General features: G+C 40.9%; 1 protein-coding gene and 1 long non-coding RNA gene across 3 annotated transcripts in view; both read right to left on the bottom strand.

The window, feature by feature from the left end:
- Positions 1-15,752, bottom strand: part of LOC147797972 (uncharacterized) — a 224,158-nt gene that overhangs the window by 110,813 nt on the left and 97,593 nt on the right. The window lies entirely within an intron of this gene.
- LOC147797976 (uncharacterized) lies at positions 5,847-11,998 on the bottom strand. Its single transcript, XM_087142811.1, has 3 exons — positions 11,758-11,998; positions 10,356-10,466; positions 5,847-9,753 (listed from the first exon to the last, which is right to left on the bottom strand). Exons 1-3 carry the CDS (start codon positions 11,948-11,950, stop codon positions 8,321-8,323), a joined length of 1,737 nt encoding a protein of 578 aa, XP_086998937.1. The 5' UTR covers positions 11,951-11,998; the 3' UTR covers positions 5,847-8,320.

A 15,752-nucleotide genomic window follows, 5' to 3' on the forward strand; every position in this document is an offset into this window, starting at 1 on the left:
CTGGTAACAAATATAGAAACATCATCGGCATAGGCCGAGGTAACAACAGTGTAATCAGAATTAGGAATCATAAAGCCAAAAGGTTTTAAATTACATCGAAGAGCATGGAGGAGAGGTTCTATAGCTATTGCATATAGCAAACCTGAAAGTGGACATCCTTGTCTAATTCCCTTTTTAAAAGGGAAAGGTGCGGTTAAGGAGCCACAAACCTTGATAAAACTCTGAGCATCATTATATAGCAGTTTGACATAGGAGATAAATCTTTCTCCAAAACCCATGGTCTTCATAACAGCACATAAATAGTAATGATCCACATTATCAAATGCCTTTTTTTGATCAAGATTTAAAACAGCAAGAGGAATACAGTGAGAATTAGCATACATAAGAATATCCTTGATTAAGATGATATTATCATAAATTGAACGACCCGGAACAGTATAACTTTGATCAGGGTGAACAACGCTATCGATAACATTTTTGAGTCGGTTTGAAATAATTTTTGCAAAAATTTTGTAGTCTGTATTTAGTAAAGAGACAGGACGCCAGTTTGAAATCTCAAGCAAGTCGCCAGTTTTGGGAAGAAGGGTTATAACTCCCCTTCGACAAGAAACCGGAAGGTGGCCGCTGGCAACAGATTCATTGAGTACTGCCATGAGATCGTCCTTAATGATATTCCAAAAAGTTTGATAAAATTCAGAAGTAAGGCCATCCAAGCCAGGGGACTTATTTAAATTTAACTGGTTAACCGCCATATCCATTTCATCTGTTGTTATTGGTTTGTCACAATCTTCAGAGTCACTTTCACTGAGCGTAGGTAAATTTTTAAACAAGTGATCCATAGTACTGGGTTCAGTTTCGGCCTCACTGTACAATTCTTTGTAGAAATTCCGAATGTGACATTTTATTTCATTTGGATCATCAGTAGTCCTTCCAGATGAGAGACGAATTTTAGAAATAGTTTTAGCGGTAGAGTTGGATTTTTCTAGATTAAAAAAGAATGTAGAACAAGTGTCAATTTCTGTTGTGAGCTTAAAGCGAGATCTAATGATAGCCCCTTTAGCGTCATGCTTGAAGTGTTCATTCAGGGCATCCCGCTGTTCCTGAAGAGTTTTTTGAGTCTCTGGGGTAAGATCAGGACAACACTGTAAATTATCAATGGATTTGTGAAGAGAATGAATCTTGTCCCGTTTTTCACGGGCAATTTTAGCTCCATACATTTGAGTGATAGATTTAATATGATTCTTTCCCATGTCCCACCATACACTGATGGAGGAAAATTGGCATCTTGTAGCTTGCCACTTTTTCCAAAATTGTTTAAAAATTCCTTTGTAGGTCTCATCTTGAAGCAAAGAATTATTGAAGTGCCAGTAGGCGCTACCCTTCTTACTTACATCGGGAAGTGTTATTTTAAGAACAACAGCACTATGATCCGACAAGGAACAAGGTTGAATGTTACAGGAGTCAACAGAGGGCAAAAGGTGAACAGGGAAGTAAATTCTATCAAGTCTAGCTTTGGAGGTGCTTCTCAAATTGCCAGTGCTGTATCTGAACCAAGTAAATTTAGATGAATTGGGATTATTTCTACGCCAAACATCACACATAGAAAAAGTATTGATGATATTTTCTACAGCGGAAGCAATTTTGTGTCTCCTTTCAATGTTTTGCGAGAAGCGATCCAGAAGCGGGTCATGTGTACAATTAAAATCCCCGCCAAAAATGATAACTGGATTGTCGTGTGAAGAACAATGCTCTTCCAAGGAGATAAGACAGTTCATTGCAGCAACGTCATCCTGAGGAATCAGGATATTGTAAATATGATAGGTGGTTGAATAAATTCTAAGCTCGAGAAAAAGAACATATCCAGCACAGATCGTACAAGATTTTATTATGTTAAAATTATTATTTTTCTTGACGAGAGTAGCTACACCAGATCCCCGGGTGGTTCCAGGAGCGCAACAGACATCATACGGCCATGTTTTCCAACACAAATCTTCGTTCCTAAGATCATACGTTTCCTGTAGCAGAACAACATCGGGATTTTCAAGGGTTATGTCTAGATACGCACGAACAGAGTTGTTTTTGATGGGCGTGGAACATCCCCCTGTATTGAGGGTTACTAGGGTGAAAGTCATATACAAAACAAAGAAAAGTAGAAACATCATGGAAAAAGATGGATGGGATCGCTGGGATCTAGGTTTCTGACAAGCTTTCGAATCCTCTGTTGCATATTTTTCGTGAACAGAGGGCTGTTGCGGAGTGGCTTCAGCTGTTTTACTAGACCGGGGATGTCATGAGTAAATTTCCTGGCAACGTCAAGCGGCTTTCGACGTGACTTGACGCACTTAAGGAAGGTGACGACTTCCTCGTTTTGAAGTGGTCCTTTTGTCAGGTTTAGATCCCCTGGCCCATCTCCCTCTTGATCGAAGACGCTTACGACAGAGGAGACGGATTCATGGTCGCTCTCTGAATCCAGTTGAGATGGGTGTATCGGTGGTGATTCTGTGGACATCTGAGATTCGTCCAGGATTTGGGAGATATTTTCCTCCGTTGAAGTTTGGGAGACACTTTCATCTCTTTCCATCTGGGGTGTATCACTTAGCTTACGCAGTTTTCGCTGTGGAGACGGAGACTTCAGCTGCACCAATGGATTGGACACAACTTCTTTAGGCTTTGATTTTTTGCGGTGTCCTTTGGCAACAACCTCTGCAAAGAGAGGAGAGGTTTCACGAGAAGGAGCTGGAGGCGAACCCCAGATGGAAGGCACTGTAGTATTGTTAGATGTTTTTAGATGTTGTGTATTTTGCTTTGAAGGAGCTGGACTTAAAGTGGTGTTATGTTTGTCTGCAGTGGAATCACTTTGTTTTTCTGTCTCCTGTTGTTTTAAAGGTGTACCTGTTAAAAATCGAGCATCAGGTTCAGTGGCTGATTGTTGCTGCGCATCAGTATCAGCTAGCTTATCTGAAGTAGACGGCTTGTTCTGGTCAGTCAAACTGTCTCGTCGACTCTGTTTTGATGGATGTTTCGGGTCAGATTTTTTACCGTGTACAAACTTGGGAGGGGGATTCAGTGGGTTAAAATCTGCCATGTTTGTGTCAGATGTAGACGGTTCAGCTTGTGTTGTTTTTTTGCAATGTTTACTTATGTGGCCATTTTCTCCACAGCTGAAACATTTAACAGAATCATTGGAGATGAAAACTCTGTAGTTCACCCCTGCGTGAAATATGTTCATGTGATCGGGAATAGTGACATTGGTTTCTATGATAGCATGCACTTGACGTCTAAAAGACATAACATGAGATAACTCTTTGTCTTTAATTCCCAAGGGGATCGGTTTGATGGCTGAAACTGGTTTGCAGAAGCTTGATAGATTTCGTGCAATGACTGCATTTGGTAATTCTGGATATACATTGGACAGTACAAGTCTCTCAGTAGGTTTTACTAAGGGGGTGATGGATATAAACGAATCGTTGTACTCCAAACCATACACAACAGCTTCCTCAACCGCTTCCCTTGATTTGAGGTAGACTGCTACACGCCCATTTGATATACGGGAGGCAGAAACTATTTCAGCAGGGTTCATACCCGAGACAGATAGTGCATTAACATAACACTGGACAGAGACATTGTCTTCAGCTTTGAAAACGATTCCATTCTCGCGAGTTATGTTAGTGAAAGGTTCAGATGCAACATTGGTCTTTGAGAAGCCAGTCGCCTGATCACCTGAGTGATCCCGAACAACAGGACGGTCGGCAGCACGACTAGCCATGGCGGCCAGCCCCGCTAGCTAACGTGTATCGAATGTTCGGGACTATGCCAAAAAAAAAGAGGTGAAAATATTACAAGATGGTATACCGTAACAGTCCTTCAATAAGACCTATCAAGTCTACAACAATATACGTACACAACTACAGCCAATAAGGACCAAAAAGGTCATTAGTACAGTGATAAAACTTACGTTAAACGAGAGCCCAAAAATCACACCGCCTTCAAACAAACAAACAAACAAACAAAAACAAAACAAAAAACCAATTGCAAGCTGGTGACCATCAGGATGGCCTTTAGTTCGGCGCTGGCTTCATCTTAATTGGTTTTACATTTTGTAAAATCCCAGGGTGCAAAAGTATCATGATTTCTGTAACAGGAACAGAAGAAATCAACGAATTTTGCTGCTCGAAAAAGGCTACTGCAAATCTGAATATACCAGGCACGAAATGGGACAGTCAAACAAGTCCAATCCCTATACACACTCCAGCCTATTGTCACTTAACATATCCCCCTTGGTGTCTGAAAAGAATTCCTTAGATTCCATATGAATTTGATAACATAAGATCATTGACTCCATCAGACGTCTTGTTTCCCTTGATTCCATCCCAAAAGCTTGCTGGTGTTTAGTGAACAGCATTGAGCAATTATAAGCCAAACTATTGTCAAAACCCCAAAGATATTCTAGACCATTGGTACCTACTAATTCCCCAAGAAGTATGATCAAACAATGACCAATTGCAACACGGAGGGGGGGTCTTTCAATTCCATTTCTTTTTCCTTTTTACGTATGCCTACCGGGGACCAGTCCAGGCTCACAGGTTCCGGTTTTACAAATGCTCAGGGAACGTAGTGACCGGTAGTGGGTAATTCACTCGGGTGGAATCCTTTCGGTTTTGTGTTAATGTGGAAATTTGAATTAAACAATTCCCACCGCGAAAACACAGTCACACGGCAACACTTTCACATGACAAACCGTGAAGGTTTGCAAACGACATGATAGTTAATTTTGATATTGTAATTTATGAAATAATGAATTACACAACTACGTCAAATCATTCGCGGACTATGTCGATCACTCATCCCCCATGGTAGTCAATGTATCTGTGCATGGTTGTAAATCCATGGGGGTGGGGGGACTGGTATGTATCCCCTGGGTTTTGAGGTAGGAATGGCTATTGGATCCCCCTCTTTGTGAGTAAAACATTAAAGCGGATGTTGAAGATTTCCGTGGTCTTCTAAAGACTAAATTGTATTCAATATACCTCAAAAACGGAAACAAATCAAAAGCCATAAATATGTCATTCTGATGTAGGATAGGGAAATTCTGCCTGAATTTAATACTGATCACAAACGCACCTCTGTGTAACGAACACATCGCCCCTGTGTAATGTCAAATGCCCCCCCCGGCTTTCCGAATTTCCATGGCCGGGAGAGTCATTCCTCCAAATCCAATCCCCGGTTTGGGCACAATGTTACGCCACCGGATCTTTGCCATTTGACAAATCAAGATAAACATCACAACTATTGTCTTGTAGATTCAAAAAGTCAACCAAATTTCAAAGGCTTTACGAAAACCTTAGTAGAAATGAAACCTCAGAACTGTTAAGTTTTTCCCAAGGTAAATATTAGGGTATAGTTTCCACTGACCTTTTTACACTGAAACCTAATTTCAGATTACATTATGAACGACCCATATGCAATACCTCCATTTTTTTTATCATTATGACCTTTAACGGTTGTGAAATAAGCACAGGGAAGGAAACAGTTTGGTGGCGTTCTCTGATTAGCTACAGCAAACATTGGAATGAGGCTAACCTCCTGTATTCAAAATATCTACTTTGTCAACGGACGATTGCCGGACCATGAAAATGAATAGTAATGAAAAATAAATACTAACACATCTTCGAAAGAGACGGGTCACACATTTTACGGCGTTGATGACGCTCTCCCCTGTTGAAAATATGACGTGCTCGTTCTCGAATCCCAGAAAGGAAAAGTCTGAATCAAGAACAGGGAAGCTGGACAAAAAGGACCTGTTCAACTGTGAGGAGAATGATTTCTCCAAATTTGGGTTAAACATATTACATGTTGCCATGAGTGATTCCCGAACTTTATTCTGCAATTCTTATCCTACTTTAATGGTAAATATTTGTAGACCAGACCAATCTTAGGGTCAGGTTAAAATCTGTTTTGAAATATCTTGAAAATGTTAACGGCGCTGGTATTTTACAATTTTGTACAAATATTATATGAAACGTATGCCACATATTACAGATTGAGAAAGGATGCTGTGCTGCGTAGGAATACTTACAATATAAACCATCTATATTAACAAACTAAGACTACTATTCAGTCAACAATCGACTACCGATTTCAATACAATAGCGCTTTAATTAAGGAAATATTACAAAAAATGTTTCAAATTTAATAGCCAATCACACACAAATAACTTTATTGATTTCATTAGATCATTCACATTTAGCCAATGCAAATCATAGAGCTTTCTTGTTTGAAATGCAATTAAGCTTACCAGAAATTTGGAGTACATTCGTCACAGCATTTCACTGCACATCAGCAAAAAGTTAAGACGTTAGATATCCCATTACGAATGATCTTGAAAAAAATCAAATCCAATGTTTGCTGATTCCATTGTTATGCAGTTGCACTGGTTCCCTTCCTTCCCTACCTCCCTTCACTCTAACTTTGAAATCAGTGCAGCGGAACCCATCATTGCGCAGTTGAAACTCTTTTCATTGGATGCTCTATTTGTCGAGTAAATTTTAATTTTAGGAGAATTTTTTTCGTATGTTCGTTCTCATTGCTTTTCAACTGTCTTCAATGTGATAATCCACTGCAATATATGTACATGAAACCGAGTCTGAATCTGTCGCTGAGACAGAGCAATTCCAACATCTCCTGTGAACGCCAACGTATAGGTATTTCTGTGACAGCATTTTATTTATGTTGACAGCACCTGACTAAAATTAACGACTCATTAATATGGATCATCTACCCTGTTATGGAGGTTGGTAACTCTGATTAGTTGAGTCTACGCACTCACACAATTATATCGCTGACAGATGTCGGTCTTTATTGTTTTCATACTGAGTACTGTATGGTCACCGTGAAGGTATTTTTGCGGGGGTTTTGCCCTTCCCGTACATGTAAAGTTACATTTGTATAAATATACCGTTTGGTATATACATCAAGAAAATGTATTCTTAATATTTTCTACTATGCCTCAGGGCATTGTGCCCCCTCAAAATGATAAAAGCTTCAACAAGCTGCAAATTATCCCTGTAGAATTGCTTAATGTAATTTGAAGTCTACATTTGCTTGGAATAGTTGAATTAGCAATAAATTGTCAAAAGGCACTAAGTCAAGTTATTAATCCATTGTCATCAGGAACGCAAGTACGTACAAAGATATTAAAAGATGTTTAAATGTAACCTTGCCTGGTCAATAGCTCTTATTGGTCAGTTACAAGAAAACAAACTTATATATCGATATGAACCAAGGTATTTAACACACACATGTTGAAGAAATAAATTGTATAATATTCGTAACAGTAAACATACGTACATTAAACGGACTCCTAAGCCCACACAAATACGGGTATACATGCAACAGTTATTTGGTTGTCGAGAAACATCAATACATACAAATATTTCTCTGTACTCAGGTGGAAAAAAAAGTCACTTTGAAAACAAGTCACAAGTACATAGTGCACTTGCCTGCTTTATTCAGTCACATATGTGGCAACATTATGCATTTGTGTGTGTGTGTGTTTTTTGTGAGGAATTTACTTACTTATACTCACCCACACATCCAGCCTAAGAAGCAACATGCAAACTTGCTATCAGATTTACTACAAGGAAAATAACATACACATTCAAGATTACACGCTAAACAAAATCGAACTTTGAAAAAAATCAGGAACCATTAACAGATGCATAAAAGTTAAAGTGATTTTAACATTGGAAGCATTCCATGTATGGAAACAGCGTAAGGTTAAAATCTTCGTGGACTATGTACAGGGCTGCATGGGAACCCAACACTTTCTCGCGATGTAAGTCAACATATTAATATTTAAGGATGTTTTATGATCATACAATTGAATTCTCAGGTTGAGACGATCTGTTTTTAGGTTACCGATGATATAAAAGTCATTACAAATGACTGCCATATGGCGATAAATATTGAATAAGACAAATTCAGTCCATGTGATCAAAATACATAAAATACAAAAAGTCCACTTTGACGTGTCTTTTATGTGGTTCCGTCGAGTCGCGCAAGCATCGTCTCAAACAGTTTCTAACAAGTGAACTATACAATAAAGACATACCTTTAGGTTAAATCGACAGAGGTCGATGAATAGTCGTTTCTTGGACTTCATGAACAAGGCTCAAGCATTTAACTGCTTCGATAAACCCTGTGAATTCGCTCACGTCTTACCAAGTAGCATTAATCTTGAGCTATTTCTGTCACAGTGCAGGTATTCAACAGTGTTTTTTGTTCAAGAAATTTTACCCTCTTGGCTACCTTTGTAATGTTTTTAATGCTTTTTTCGCAAATGTAATGACAAGGTTGGTCCTGAGAAATACACTTCGTTGCATTCCAGGCACGGAAAAGGCTTCTTCTTCTCCTCGTGACAGTTCTCGTGCTCAAGAAGCCGAGTGTTGGACGAGAGATGTCGCCCACAGAATTTGCATTGAAGGTTTGATTTAGACCCAGAGCGACGGTTGGTCAGGGTTGCAATTGGGGTCCGATCTCTATCAGCCTCATCAGTGAGGTTGGACTCCTCCTTGCTCGATGATTCGATGACGTCTTTGCCGGTGGTGGCTGGAGAGGAGGATTTTATGGGATGCTGTTTTGCACTATGACCTCGCACGTGCTCCTTCATGGTCTCTCTGCTGGGAGCCGTTTGTCCTTGAAGGCGTGCAGCCCTCGGTTGTCCCTTTGGACGATTGGGTACCCTTTTCGACTTCTGGACGTTATGAGGATTTCGTTGAGGTCGATCAGTGTTCTGGATAGACTGGCTACAACTAGGTCCATCACTTTCTCTCTTACCTGAGGGCGCTGCTATGGTCTTTTCTTTTGCGGCAGGATATGGCCGGCCAGTTTGTTCATTGTTACCACAATGGTATTCCTTCTCATGACGTTTTCGCGCACATTGACCGAAGAACGTTTTCGAGCAGCGCCTGCATTTATACAGTTTACGACGGTGGACGTTAACCCAGTGCCTCTTGAGGCTTGAAAGTTCTTTGAAGCGCTTTCTGCATATCTGACAGTGGTGTGGTTTCTCACCAGTGTGAACTCGCAAATGACGGGCCATGTCCCTGACAGTTTTTGAGCAAGTCTTACATTCATGCGACTGACGATGACGTTTGAACCCTTGACGAGTTAGAAAAGTTTTGGAACACACATCACATTTATTGAGTTGCTTGTACTTTTTAGAAATCAAATTGGTCGTGCAAAGATGCTTCCTCGATTTGGAGCGGTTCGGTGAACTTCTACTGGTGTGAGTACCCAGATAATTCCTGTGCTCCTCCTCGGTTTGAGTGCCACAAGCGTGACTGTCACTGCCGTCGACAGAACTTGACAGGTCTTCCTTGTGGGCAGCATGCGCTGCCTCTCTACTAAATGTGGCCCCGCTGAAGGTGCGAGGGTTGAGCTGGCGCCCTCCAGTCGTCGAGTGAGAATCGGAGGGCGTTATTATTTCTCCCCGGTATGTGATTGGTAGAACCTCCTGACCTTGGCTCGCCTGTTGCTGAGAGTACTGATGATGGATTTGCCCATCAGCCCCAAACTTGCCTGGTTGCTCACAGGTTTCTGGTGCAGAGTTACCATTAATCAACCTGGTAGCACCACTGCTAGTACCTGCCATCGGGGTTTCAACTTGAATTAGTCTCCCTTTCATTCCCTCAGCTTGAATATTCTCTCTTTTGTCAGCAGACTCGTTCCTCTTTGGCTCGTTTCTCGATTGTTCTAAGGAGAAAGGACAAAAACAGCCGTTTGAATTGCAAATAAGCAAATCGTGAACATAGTTGGCCATGTTGTAGGCTGTATGCTATTCTCCTCGATGAAATATTGCCTAAAAGGTGTCCATGCGGGCAAAGATAAGTATACGTCTTATGTTTTAACCTGCGGGGGTACATATTTCCTCAATTACCCTCCTTGGTGAGATTGTTCCCTGCTGGGAAAACAATAGCTGGTTATGGAGTTGCCTGCTCAACCCTACTAACCCCCACCTTGTGGTTTCATGCAAAGCAAAGTTCAATCCAACGCGGTTATACATGTGTGTGCTACTCCCTCGTTTCGAGCGTTGACGGCGTTTGGACTGAAAAGACCCGTTTCTTAATAACAGTGAGTAGGTCTACGAGATGTCCATTATTTCCTAAACGTCAATAGCCACAAATAATTATAAGGCACCTTAGTTGTTACAGGTTGGGAGAGTAGTTTCATGGTAGCTCGACAGCATTTATATGAATATTTTGCAGCTCATTACAGAAGCAGACTTTCAAGACAGTCCGTATGAGTTTTGAAATTTCCCCTCCAAAAATTCTAAGTGGCCTCAAGCCAGTACTTACCTATTTCACCCCCGCTCTTATCAAATAATTGGTAGCAGTCCAAAACGGGCATGGGTAGATTTGTCAAGTTGGCTTTCCTACTTTCCATTCGAGTTGCCCCAACCACTTGCTCTTTTGGACAGAACAATAGAAAAAGAGTGGGGAGAAAAGGGAAAATATGCTGCAAGAAAAACGTTTTGTAACCCAAGTTGAAATTTGTGTTTCATAACACTAGGTTAACAGCTTGCATTTTCAATATCCATTTGGTAAAAACGCAACAATTCTTTCACATCTGCGAGCTGGTATTTTAAACTGAAAGATTCTAGACAAAGGAAAGATTCAACTTTGTACCAGAACTGCGTTTCTGGTATTCTGCTCATGGGGGCTGCATTTTGCAAGCAAGCCTTTGGTCTTTTGAAAAGGGAAATTGAGGAAAAAGGGGAACGCATTCTGGGCACTTCAAGGTCCTTTACTTCAGTTGAATGACAAAAAATCTGACAGGAACTAATGAGCCTATTATGTTGTGGGCTAAAAAAAAACAATCTATGTGTTGTTACTACACTGTACTAAGTTATCGCTAATAAAGGATGGTTCATATTAAGTTTGTCGCAAAACCGACTATAAGGATGGATCTGTGACGTCAGACCCCTCATATATTCGCTCCGCGTTTTTGCTCAAGTATAACACATTCGAACTGAAGAAAACTTTTGCTGGAAATCTTTCATTACTTCAAATTCGATTCCCTTTCACATTCACTTGAAATTTGACCATACCTTAGGAAAAGCAAGAGCAGATCCAGAACACAAGTTTTGAGGGAAACCTTTGGGGGCTGGATTTTTTTATAACCTTTGAAAACCGTATTAATTAGGGGTGAACTTTGGGGAGTTGCAAACTTTGGGATGGAAGTGAAATTAAACAAAAATCCCTTTCTCTCCTAATTGTTAAACATGGGCTCTTTGCCCCAATTTGGCATCTACTGGAAACACGATTCAAAGAGAACGTTGTTATCGTGGCCAATACAATTCTCCCAAATTTCCCCGTCCTCATGCATCATTTTCCAAGCCATAATGCACCCAGAAATCTAAGACCATATCTCCTAGCTGTGGTCTGTCCAATCAGAACAACTGTTGATTATCGAAAGACACCTACCCACCTGGGCCCGGGGGGAGCAAATTTTGAAGAGAAGGACCACATTTTAGTCTGGTGCGGTCACTTCGCAGAATTAACAGAAAATAAGTCTGGGTAATGCTTTCTTGTTCTGTTTTTGTAGTACAGAGCAAGCAGTCCTGGGATGAGTAATTAAATGTAGCAGAATGTTTTCAATATTGTAGACCTTCTTGGCACACCGCTACACAGTTTCCGAACTTCCAGTTCACAGGGAGTGGTGTTACATGGTTCCACAAATACATGTATTTGATCTTACCAGCTAACTCGTTCACTGCTATCACGACAACGTCTTCATTCCTCTCCCACGTCTCCTTGATCTTGTTCAGAACGCCGATTCTCTTGTCGAAGGTCACACCTGGCGCTTCGATCAGCTGGAGGACCAGCCTAAGAGCGGTGGCGCACCTATCAGAGTCTGTCAGCGACGACATCGAGGCATTGGCGTCGGCCATTGTGGGCGAAAGTAATAAGTCACTGAAATGACTATCCTCCAAACTGTGTAAAACAGAATACTGGTAAAATGACAACTCTGACACATGACATTTGGCCAGCTCATAAATGAATATATGAAAGTAAATATGAACGCCATATAACTGCGCCAAATCCATTATAAGTGGTGCGAATTTACCCATATGGAACGCATTTTAAATCAGGAGAATACGTTCCTGACGTCAAACTCGTTTGTCTTTGAAATCAAAGTTGAATTCAACTTTTCTGCTTTTGTGATACCAGAAAGGCAGATTTTGAAATAGGTGGCCAAAAAGTGGCCATCTGCTTTTCTGTCCTCAGTGGGCAGTGAATGGGCTCATGAATCGGTAGGTTACGACCGTTTCCGTTTTGGGGGAGTGAAGACGTAGAAACCAATACCTAACCATGCTTCCTGGGGACCAATCCCACACGGCAGTATCAGTGTCCCTGTGAGGCAGAGCAAATAGCAGCTGAAAGGAAATGCAGTTTTACAGCTATCATCCAATAGACACACAGGCTTGCTTGGGAAACATTGGAATCTTGTATTACAAAAGATAGGTGGACCGTAATTATTGGTATACGTCTTCAATCTCACAGAAAGGTCATAACTAAAGGTTCACGACCCCGTTCATGGCCCTTGGATGGCACAAAAGCAAATGGCCACTGCTTCTCTGGTATGCAAAAATGTACAATTCAGGGTTGTTGTCAAAACGTCTGACCCTCCTTTCTTCCTGCTCGAAAGGAGAAAAGCAGACTGGCCACTTTTCGGCTGCCAGCGATCGAACAGAAAAATTGCAAAAATGCACAACCAAACAGCGTTTATTCTGCTTTTGAGGTATAGCAGAAAAGCCGAAAACTGCATGTTATAAAAACTGTGATAAAACTTTCTTTCCTACTTTTCTGGTAGCAGAAAAGCAGGTGGCCACTTTTCGCCCTCCACGCGCCAAACACCCTGTCCACCGCACCCATAAGAACCAGCAAACTGGGAAACAGGGCTAGCCTCCCTCGTTCGTGATGCAATTGCTGACACGCTCAAACCTTTCCCTACTTTATTGCTGGAGAATGGATGACAAATGACTAACCTATTCATAAAACATGTCCACCTCTACTCCTGTTCTCTTGTGCCAAGCATCAGCTAATATTTAAATGTTTAGTTTTTACTGCTTAATTTGTAATTTTGTTTTATAACTCCTGTTACTTTGTTTAATTGTTTAAAGTTAATTTGATTTTTGCATTTTAACGTACAGCGCTTTGAGATGTCATTGACATGGATAGCGTTTTTTAAATATTTCATCATCATTTTTATTATTATCATTAAACTTTGACTCCTAAATAAAATGTGGACTCATCCCTGTTCAACGTTGATTCTAAGTTTCTCCAACTAAGAGAGAGTTGCCGATGGTTTTGCAGCGAGGAATTTCACTACCAAGATTTCACTCGTTGCACTGAGAATTATTTTAGCGACCCACTTCCTGGAACATGGCGTTCACAGTTGGGCCGCTTATACAAGGAGTCTACGTAACGGCGCAGTATTTTGAACAATAATGTCACAGGTTGGTAACCTCCAATTTCAGTTACACGCAATGTTGCGAACCCATTACTTGGCTATGGCAAGCAGCAACACACGCATCAATGCTAATTGGCCGTAGTCGCTACTCAGCGGCTTGCTGTGTTACTTCGAGGCTCACGTGTTATTTTAAGCTGCACCCATAACACATAGGAGGTAGGGTATGGACTTTGCTCAGTCATAAGTCAGCGCGTCATAACATCAACACTGGAATTGTTGCCTCCACGTGAACTTTGACGTTCAGTGTAAAACACTACTGTACATCTAACAAAAGAAACGCAGTGTACTAACAATGAGGGTTCATTGGTATTTCACCGTACTTCTTTTGTAACATGTTCATAGTGAAAAGGCAGCCAACCATTTTCAAGCAATCTGTAAACATTTCTGATGGGCCTACCTATGGTGGCCCAAGAATGACATCGTCAATCGTCAATATTGACGCCAATATTCATGACCAAATTCACCACTCGTTGGAACTCCAGTCCCAAATGTTTCCGGGATTTTTTTCCAGCAAGATAGGCGGAAATGAAGTGTGTTCACGGGCACGCGTAATGACCTACTTTTCGGCCTGATCTCAAGTCGTTCGGCTGGGCAGATTTGGCACAAACCTACATGATTTAGATGCCAATTCGTCGCTATTCTGTAATGTCGGGGATAAGTGATGAGTAGTCTAGTGGTGGTTGAGTTGAGTGTCCATGCTATTATCGCTATCTGCGGCCATGGCTACGGACAGACGGGCAGGCCCAATCTACCTTGCTTGCTGAAAAAAAATCACGGCAATATTTGCGACAGAAGATACAACAAGTCAAAAAAGTCTGGAATATTGACGTCAATATTTGCAACCGAAGAGCGCTAGTGAGTCGTGAATTTCGGTCACAAACGTTGACGGAAATATTCGCTACAAGAGAGCAGGTCGTAAATTTTGGTCGTGAATATTTACTGCAATATTGGCGACCGGAGATCGATTCGTGAATTTGGTTGTAAATATTGGGGTCAATATTGACGATTTCCGATGTCCCTCCGGGCCACCATACCTACCATTTTCTGCCATTTTCAGTTAAAAATACTGCTTTCCTTACAGATTTCCTGGAGTGAGTTCCATATACGAATGTCACTTTACACCCTGTTCACAAACCCTACGAGGGTGGTCTGAAAAATTCTGTGTTTTCTAAGAAACTATTTCGATATTTTCACTGCTAAATTGACTTTTGGACATATTATTGCTTTCTGAAGATTAATAAGGCCCTCCAGGGGAAAATAAGCAGCACTTGTACGTGAACAATTTTACCAATTTTCTTTTTGTAAAAGTTTGTTTAATGTACAAATGACCTTTGCAAAAGTCCATTCGCGTATGCGCAGTTCTTAATTACAAACTGGCTTATTGTTTCAATTAATGATGGTAGTCCATCGAGCTTTATTTTTCTTGCAGATATTTTCAAACTGATTAGCTTTCACATTTTAAACTACTCCCCTCCCTATATACGTTGGTTTTACAATATGTTTCCAAAGCCGCCTTAAGCCCCAATTCACAGTCATTTCAATATCAGCTTGTCATAAGCTTCAACTTCAGTTCCTTTCAACTCGTCTCCCTTCCCACTCCATTTCAACTATATTGTGTCGATTAAACAATTTTGTTTTGAGGAAGTGACACTTCGTACAGCCGGACCCCTAACAAAGTATGGTATCAATACAGAGTAATCAGCCACACCGCACCTTTTAGTTGGAATGGTAATCTTGAGTTGGGACAACAACCGTACTTGGGTGTCACCAGTTTATTCATTCTTTGTCAATCTCGCAAAATCACCCACAAGTCGCTGAATTTCGCTCTCTACAGTCCAGGAAAGTTCCCTCCGACCTAACGCTCCGTATCTGTGTGCTTGAATGCTCTGGAAAACCAACATTCTGTGCAAAAGGCCAAGCTCTTTCCTGAGGTCAGTTTGTTTGTATTCCCGTAACAGGTCGGCTACCAAAAACAAAACTAAAGGCGTATTAATATTTACACAGGCTTGACGTACGAGATACTCTTTCTACAGATTTCAATTTAGTTGCCAAGTACTAATGTGATAGGGAAGAAAATGGATATCTAGAATTATAGGATCAACATGGTTTGAATGGGACGGGACAGGGAAGCCATTCTCAACGTAAATGCAACAAGCACCGTACGTGGTATGTAGACGTAGAGAGACACACAAGATGTTGCTTGTAATACTCAACTTTGA

Source organism: Acanthaster planci, linkage group LG10 (genome assembly GCF_054643075.1).
Source record: "Acanthaster planci isolate LZ-2023a linkage group LG10, COTS_SCS, whole genome shotgun sequence".
Classification (NCBI taxonomy): Eukaryota; Metazoa; Echinodermata; class Asteroidea; order Valvatida; family Acanthasteridae; genus Acanthaster; species Acanthaster planci.